Source organism: Macaca fascicularis, chromosome 13, assembly GCF_037993035.2.
Source record: "Macaca fascicularis isolate 582-1 chromosome 13, T2T-MFA8v1.1".
NCBI lineage: Eukaryota > Metazoa > Chordata > Mammalia > Primates > Cercopithecidae > Macaca > Macaca fascicularis.
Genome location: NC_088387.1, coordinates 19,922,955 through 19,931,333, shown reverse-complemented (window position 1 = coordinate 19,931,333; position 8,379 = coordinate 19,922,955). Strand labels below are relative to the sequence as shown.

Genomic DNA, 8,379 nt, shown 5'->3' with positions numbered 1-8,379 from the left:
CTTTCCAACCCAGAACTTTGTAATTAAACAAGCTTCTTGCTGTATTCTAAAAACACAAATCCTTAAAGTATGAATGAGAAATGAAACCCACTGACATAAAGGTTAGTGAGCAGATTTTGTGTTTTATGTAACTAGTTTGAGTTAGCAAGGAAGGCATTTGATGGGGCAGTTTCCTAATCGCTGACCTCACTGGGGCTCATTTCAGTTTTGCAAACTGGTTGAAATGAAAATTCAATGTGTTTCCTGTTCTCAAATTTATCTGTCACTCCAACAGGTTCATTACAATTGCAGGAGGTGCAGATGAACCATCCGGGGTGAGCTGCCGACTCCAGCATGTTCCGGGAGCCCACCTGAGCCCTATTAAAGATGAAGGGCCGGCGTGCTGATTCCTTTAGGGCAGCCAGCTTCATCAGTTTCTTCTTCTGTGAGGTAAAAGAGATTAATTAGACAGCGCAGGCTTTGAGAGGCAGAAAAACCCAGCACATGTGCTCATCCTCCGGGCCTTTACGCAGGAGAGGAAGAGAAGAGGGAAGGCAGATGGTCCTTGGGGAAGATGATGTGTCAGCCTTGGTACTGGTATTTAAGGGATGAGAAGCAATCATGCCTTCTTTTCCATACCCTCTTGTCCCCCAAATTAAAAATACATTGAGACAAAGAGAGAGATGTAAGAGTCAGATGGACACCAAAATCTCAGCTCTATAGTTGTTAAAGTTCGTTTAGGGAATATGGCCTAGATCCATATCCAGTTGAGCTTCCTAAGATTTCTCCCCTCAAGTGAAAGGATGCTCCATGCAGGATGAAATTTGCAGAGCAGGCACACTGCCCTCCGAGTGCTCCCTCACACCCTCCTGCCCCGCAGCAGCAAGCCAGGGTCCTGACCCAATTGTGCTGCTTGCCACATGGAGGGCCCCAGCAGGAGGGGAGCGCCGCCCGCCCAGGGCCAGGGCCGGTGAGCCCAGGAGAGGAGAATGGGTGCTCAGTTCCTCCTTGTCTCCCTGCTGTGTGGAGTCCCTCCTTGCCTAGAAGGGGCAAGGAACCAGAGAAGAAGGTATGGGACTCTTCTGCCTGGTGCTTCCAGAAAGGTGGATGTCCCTGCAATATTGGCCAAGATAAGAATTTGCAGAAAAGCGAGAGGCATTGAGGATCTTGGCCTTTTACTTTGGAGTAGCCAAAGGCACAGGAATTTGAGCTAGAATTCTCACCTTCAACTGAAGGGATGGATGACTTTGTCCTTTATCCTTGTCACAGGAGAGACAAAACTCCCCTTTAGAGACCCCCAAGAGAATCGGACTTCCTTTCTCCGCAGAGGCTGAGCTCAAGGATGAGGCTAACGCAAAGAAGATCTCTGGAAAAAGACAGTCAGAACATGTGTGGATTCTGAGAGCAGGGAAAGGTCCCTCCTGTCTGCTGGGGTTTCAGGCCTGGTGTGCAGCCCCTCTCCCCTTGACTCTGTGGCCCACATCTCCCTCCATCACACCGGTTTAAGCTTCCTCTTCTTCCAACAACCTAAGTGTCTGCCTCCTTTTTTCCCACCCTTCCAGAAAGACTCTGGTCATCGCTACAGATCTGGTCATCGCTAGAGACCTTTCCTCTGATGCCCTAGTCCCTGGGGCCTCTCCTCCCCGCTTCCACCACCTGCTGGAGATGGGGTATGGTATAGCACGGAGCTAAGCCCACCTGGAGGGAGGCCTTACCCCTGCTGGGTGGGGACAGAAAACACAGCCAAAACCGAGAGTCACCTGGGCGTATGTAGTTTTTATCTGGAACTGCTATGAGATTCCCAGAGTCCACGACCAGTACTTTGTGATCCTGGTCATGAATGCTGAATTTCTTCGGGTTTAAGTTCTTCACCTTTGGACCTAGATCAATATCACCAGATATCAATACTTCACATCGAAAATGAAAGACTCAGTCTTCTCTTCCCCACATCCAAGGGCCCCAGCTTCAGCTCTCCACCCTGCCTGTGGGCTCAGACATCACAGCCACTGAATATTTCTTCCACTCCTGGGCTTTCTATCTCGCTGGGACAAGCAATTTAGCATTCTGTGCAAGCACATGGGTTCCAGATTTGGACAGATGGATTCAAATCCAAGCTCTGCTGTAGGACAGAGGACAAGTTACTAAATCCCTCCAAACCTCAATGTCCTCATCTGTGAAATGAGAGTAATAACAGCACCTACTTGAGAGAGGAGTTATGAGAACTAAAATGCTTACTCAAATTAAGTAGCACTTAGCCTGAGCGAAGAAAATGTCTGACATATAAAAAGGACTCTTTATAATCATTGTTTTTCTTAACTCTCTTTTTTGCACCCTCTGATTGGAGGCATCATTCCATCAGCAGTGCCTGGAGTGGGACAGATCCCTGCACTGGCCAGTCTAAGGGAGCGGTGATGGGAGAGTTGGGAGGGGTGGAGGCAGGAAGCCTCCAGGAGTCCAGCACGGTGCAAGGTTGGGCTTTAGCGGCTACTTTGAAAAGCCACAAATCTTGCACCTTGCCCTGGAGGAAGAACTTCTAGCGGCAGGACCAGCCACAACAGTCCTCAGAGGGTTCTTAGGGCGTGGGCTCCTAGCAACTCATTTGGGCCAGGTCTGCCTAGAGTAAGGTCTTAAAAGGGAACCTCCCCTCCTGACCTCTGATTGGACAGGTGACCCTCACCTCCACAAAGAGCTCAGGCACTTGTTTGATAAAGGGCAGGGGCCCCCAGGCTGGGCCAGTGACTGTCAAGAATGGGTGGGTGGCTGGAAAATGGCAAATGTGACAATATGACAACACAGTAACCACCACACCATGGGAAGCTATAATATGGGTATCTGTGGTAGGCAATTCGAATGTAGAGAATAATTCTAAGGTGCCATTCTCCCCCCATGCCATAAGCACACGGCCTCTGCCTGGGTTTCTCATTGTAGAATGTCCTCCTGGTCTCCTCATGCCTAGAGAGACGGGAGGATTCCTCCTGTAACACCGGCTCTCCTGCCACCTCCTCCCTGCAGCCCTCCTCAGCCCCCTCTGCACAGGCTGGCTTCCTCTCTGGTGCTGCAGCGCTCTGCACTCGTCAGTGGTACCTGCCTACAGGTATTGGTGTCCTTGTCTTGCTGCCCTATAGCACTGTAAGCTCCCCAGGAGCAGGCTCCCTGTCTGACTCACCTGTGATCCTTCACCTCCCACCCTGTAGTGCCCCAAGCATCGTGGACACTCTCAGCGTCTATCGAAGAGACGGCTGGCCCCAGGCAAGATCCTAAGTAACTCCCCAGTGATACGGGGTCAGATGAGATCCATGGTTCTCACCCTTGCCTTCCATCAGAATCTCCTCGGGAGCTTTTCTGGGCCCACCCCAGACAGTCTGAGTTCATGGGGCAGGTGCAGGCTGACTGAGAGTCACTGAGCTAGCTGAACTCTAAGCCTTTCCATTTCCCACACTTTAATGTGCAAGAAATCACCTGCAAACTATGGTTCAGTAGGTGGGGTGGTGCCAAGACTGCCTTTCTGATGTGCTCTCAGAGCTGTGGGTGCTGCTGGTCTGAGGACACCCTTTGAGTGGCATGGCCTAAGCCTGTGGCTCTCAACCCTGGTGCACACTGGGAATCACCTGGTGAGTGGTATTTTAAGACCATGGCTACCTGGGCCTCACACTCCTGAGATTCTCATTCACTTAGTCCAGGGTGAGACTGGAAAATGCTATTTTTAAGAAGCTACTTTTCTAGCACTATCATCTTACTTTGTACCTCTTAAGTGCTTCTTAAAGCTGTTCTTTCCTTTTGTTTCTATCACAGCCTGACATAGGATCTCAGCGTCTCACATGCAGACCAGTTCACTGTCCTCCTAATTGGTGTTCTTGCTCATGATCCTTGACCCCAAATCTTTCTCAAAGCCACTCTGAAGGTGTGAGTGGTTTTAAGGTGCTGGCAGTTGTTTTCTGTAGGGAAGTTGTACTCCAACAGCAGCAGTAACATCAGTGCCAGCGCCAGCTTTAAGGCACTAGTAATTTTCTGCAGGGCAGTAGCTCTCAGACTTTCAAGATGCATCACGACAACCTGGAAGGCTTGTTAAAGCAGCCCCCAGAGCCTCAGCCCCCTGAGTTTCTGATGCAGGAGGTCTCTGGTGGGGCCTGGGAATCTGTATTCCTAATACTTCTAGGAGCTGATGTTGCTGACGTTTGAGGACCAGACTTGGAGAACCACTTCTCCCAGATTTGAAGGACATCCCAGCCCTGACAAGGAGAAGTCATGACAAGCCCGACAGAGAGGCTTGTGCACTTGGTTCCACCTGAAGTGGACACAGTGCAGATCCAAAGCCAGCAATGGTGTAACTACAACAAAACCAAAACATCAAAGGTAACTGCAGCAGCAGCAGTGGAGCAGTGACAGCAGCCTCCCCCTACTGTGCCAGGCGCCCTTACACACCTGGTCCCATTTGTCCTCTCTGCCACTTTACCAGTGAGGCTCAGTATTCATGCATCCACCTGCACTAGAGCTGGGGCTCAGACTGAGGTCTCCTGACTCTTTCCTGAGAAGAGGAGGTGACGGGAGCCTTAAGCCTGAGTCAAGCAGACAGATGTTATAGTACCTTTAAATCTCCACATCTGTCACTGACTACCTGTGTCACCTGGGGCAGGGAATCTCCACTGTCCATCTCGGTTTCCACGCCTGAACAGTGGTAATGTTAACAGTTTCCTACTGGGGTGTTGTGGTGTTCAAATGGCAGCATGAGAGGAAGGTTCAGTCTCCGAAAGCACCGCCCTGAGCCCTTAGTGGTGTGGGTGTCCCTGCACCCCCGCTGGCCACGTGGCTGTTTGTCATCAGTGTTGGGAGGGGGTCTGTGTCTCCAGTCTCTTGACTATGATCAGAAGAGGCACCTGGAAGGTTCCCAGGCACAAACTCTTCCTTGCCCTGTGCCTCTTAGCAGGTGAGCATCACCTGCCCCTCCCCGGGCTCATCTTTCCCAGAGTTCTCTCCTGATGGGATTTGCTTCCGAAAAGGAAAGACTTCAGCCCCATCCAGCACCCTTAGGTGTCCCCAGTCTACAATTCTCCCACCCTCTAAGAGGGCCCAATGGCGCCATCCCCCATCCCCACCCTCGCACCTCAGCCACCGCCATCACCTCACCCTGGGGCCTTACTTGTGTGAACAAAATTCATGGAGGGGAGGCTTGGGCCTGGTTCCAGGGGGCTTCCAGCCGGGTCTGCAGTCAGACACAGTGAGGTTAGCATATGCAATTGGGATTTTCCAAGGATTTAGGGGTATCAAGGACCATGTAATTCCCTCTTCTGTGTATGTGCTGAGAAATACTACAGCAGCATGATAGTAATGACATTAAATCATAGCTTCCCTCTTCAAAAACATAGAATAGAGATGAACTGGCTCAGGGGTTTGGCCTCTGGCATGCTACAGGCCTCTCCCTTCACACCTCAGTAGACAGTCATTGGGTCAAAAGCCTCCTCCTATTGTCCCCCAAGGGCAGCACCCAACTGCATTCCTCATGGAGTACTCAGATGCCCTGTGCCTGGGTCATTTTTTCAACCCAGCTTCAGAGAGTCGCTTCTCATCAGAGGTTTCTCTTCCACTTGGGAAGGTTGGGAGGGAAGAGATGCATTTTGAAGGATATGCAACCATCCAGTTGGCAAACAGGATGCTAAAGCCCCAAATCTGTAGGTGAGGACGATCCTTTTATCTACCACCTTATGTGCCTGGACACTGAAGCAAAGCTTCCTTTTCCCTTCCAGAATTTCTCTTGTCCAGTTATTTGTCCAGGGAAGTTTGAAAGCTCACTGACTATGCATGGTCCGCAGGAAACAGCTGGGTCTGTGCACAGCACCTAGCAAAGTCCTGCTCTAGGAATTACACTTTGGCCCTGAGGTGGATTTCTACAAGAACCTTACCTTCTGAGTAGCACTGAGGTTCATCTTTTTCTGAGTAGCACTGGGGTTCATCTTTTTCCCAGTCTTCAGAGCCCGTTTTCACTCCTGAGTTCTCCCCCACAAAGGACATTTTCAACGTTGAGTTATTACTCATCAGAAAATGGAATGAAGTCCAAGGCCTAAGGAGATAGAAAGGGGACCAGTTATGGCATCTTCTGACCCCAGGACACCTTGCTGGATGTCCCTGGTGCTGAACATACCACTGGCCTTGCTCTCTAGTTAGAAATGCTTGCTGCAACCAGAAAGGCCCCAAGGGGCCAGACCATGCTCTCCTGCCTGTCACTCCTTCAAAGCAGAATTTTCCGAACTGTGAGTCACAGTGCTAACACACAGGGTGCAGTAGCATTTTTGTGGATCTTGGCATTTTATAAAAATAAAATAAAAAAAGTTAAAAGTGCATTGCTCTAGTCTTGGGGCTGGCACACTATGGCCCTTGGCCAAATCTAGTCCCTGACTGTTTTTTTAAATAAAGTTTTATTGAAGCACAGCCATGCTCTTGTTTACATATTGTCTGTGGCTGCTCTGAGGCTACAATAGCATGGTTTAGTAGTTGAGAGATCATCTGGCCAGCAAAGCCTAAAGTACTTACCGTCTGACACCTTCTATAAAAGTTTGCTGAGTCTCTGCAGTAGCCTAATCTTTGCCTAACAAAAAGCAGTTGCTCTGCAACCTCTTTTCATGAAAACCTAAGCCACTAAAGGTCCCAGGAGGCCCAATCCCTAATATCTTAGGATAGGATTGACTCACATGACTTGCTTCATTGGGAGGGGTTGGAGGAGATATATTCATATATACAAATTCTGCACACCCTATCTCAGTTGACAAAGAGCTTTCCACAACATCAGCCCAGGCCAACATAGGACAGAAGTAGAGCAAAAATTGGTATTCCCATCTTACAGATAAAAAATCTGAAGTTAAGTGACTTGTTCAGGATCATATGACTTCTAAGATTGCAGAGATAGGCAGTTTGTGTACAAACCCAATCCTTTGAGAATGGTTTAGGAGCAAGACAAAGGGAACAAAATTGTTCATGCAAAAAAAAAAAATGACAAGGAAGGGCTTCAGGACTCAACAATAAGGACGGTGAGCAGGAGCAAGTGGGTAGAGCTGATGCGTCTTCAGGACTCAACAATAAGGACGGTGAGCAGGAGCAGGTGGGCAGAGCTGATGCGTCTTTAAGGACAGGGATATCTGCTATTTGATTTTAACCTGTTTGTGGTTTGACAGTATCCCTGAATACATGAAGCACAACTGCCTTTGTCATGTTGGGGTAAATCAAAGGACACAAAACATTGGAGGCACTTGACTGAGAATGTGGCAGCCGGAACATCAGAGCAAGAGATGTCTGACAGAAATGCAGGTATCCAAAGACATAAAGACACTGTGGTGCTGCTCAAGGACAGAAGGATGCTTACAGGCTGGAGGACCTGGGGTCATTCCTGGGAGGTACTCATGAAATTAAGATATTATCTGTATTAAGATAAATGCAGGGAGCTTTCACGGAACTCCCTAAAGAAGCAGTGCATCTGGCCATCTGAAATCCATCTCTTTGCACTCAAAATCTGTTCCCAAGGACCAATATTTTCTAGACTCTGAAGTCAGTCTCCTGAGCCTTCAGAGAAGGGACTAGCAGCATTTCCAGGGTTTGCGGGTTTCCTAAGCTAGTGTCTGCCTGGCCCTCCAGCAATGCCCTACTTGTTGGCGGAAGCCCTCCTGGGAGAGAGCAGGCTGCTACTGGGGCTGAGAGCAAGGTGTTCTGGGCAGGTCTCCAAGATCATACTTAGAAATTCAGATGTGCTTCCGGTGGAGATAAAAAGCAAGGGTCGAGATGGCCAGATGCTACTCTACTTCCCCATCCATGCCTGTTGGTCTTGAAAGCGAGCACAGGAGGACCACCTACCTGGGCCAGGGATCCTCGTGGTCTGTGGCTCTGTCTTGGACTCCTGGAGCTCTGTTTGCCTTCAGTTCTCAGGATCCTTTACCCGAAGGAGCTAGGTCTGGAACTCATGTGAGTGGCTATGCAAATACAACACAGTATTCCTTTAGCCAATAATAAATAGCATCCTCGGTTACCAGTCATCACTCATTTCCTGCTATTTTCCATGCCAAGGGTATAAACAAATTCCTGTGGGGGTAGTGCCACTCTGCTAAGGACTGTGCCACACCCATTCAACACATTTCAAGGCACTTGTGATAGATCAGGTGGCTTCTGGTCCAGTCCAATAACAGAGGTATAGAAAACAGAGGAGAGTGAAGAAAAGAGGGTACACAGGGTTTAGATCAGCCAATGAGCCTGGGAGGTTCAAGGAAGCCCTTGTTCTCATGATGGTTCTTTGCCCCAATCCCAGAGTTCATGCAAGTGGAGTCCCCATGTCCCAGAGAAAAATGTTCTCCTTTCATGTCCCTTTCCATGTACACTCCGGGATGCACTGACAGTGCCCTATATCTCTTCTGTGTCCCCTCT

At 49.3% G+C, this 8,379-nt stretch overlaps 1 protein-coding gene across 2 annotated transcripts; it reads right to left on the bottom strand.

The window, feature by feature from the left end:
• Nucleotides 1-102: 102 nt before the first annotated feature.
• Nucleotides 103-7,943, bottom strand: IL37 (interleukin 37). Of its 2 annotated transcripts, XM_015433396.3 has the most exons (6): nt 7,816-7,943; nt 5,877-6,034; nt 5,117-5,179; nt 1,740-1,859; nt 1,203-1,345; nt 103-422 (listed from the first exon to the last, which is right to left on the bottom strand). In XM_015433396.3, exons 2-6 carry the CDS (start codon nt 6,007-6,009, stop codon nt 174-176), a joined length of 708 nt encoding a protein of 235 aa, XP_015288882.3. In that variant the 5' UTR covers nt 6,010-6,034; nt 7,816-7,943; the 3' UTR covers nt 103-173. The 2 variants fall into 2 exon arrangements, with proteins under 2 accessions (XP_015288882.3, XP_065382882.1); XM_065526810.1 differs by lacking the exon at nt 5,117-5,179.
• Between the last annotated feature and the right edge of the window lie 436 nt (nt 7,944-8,379).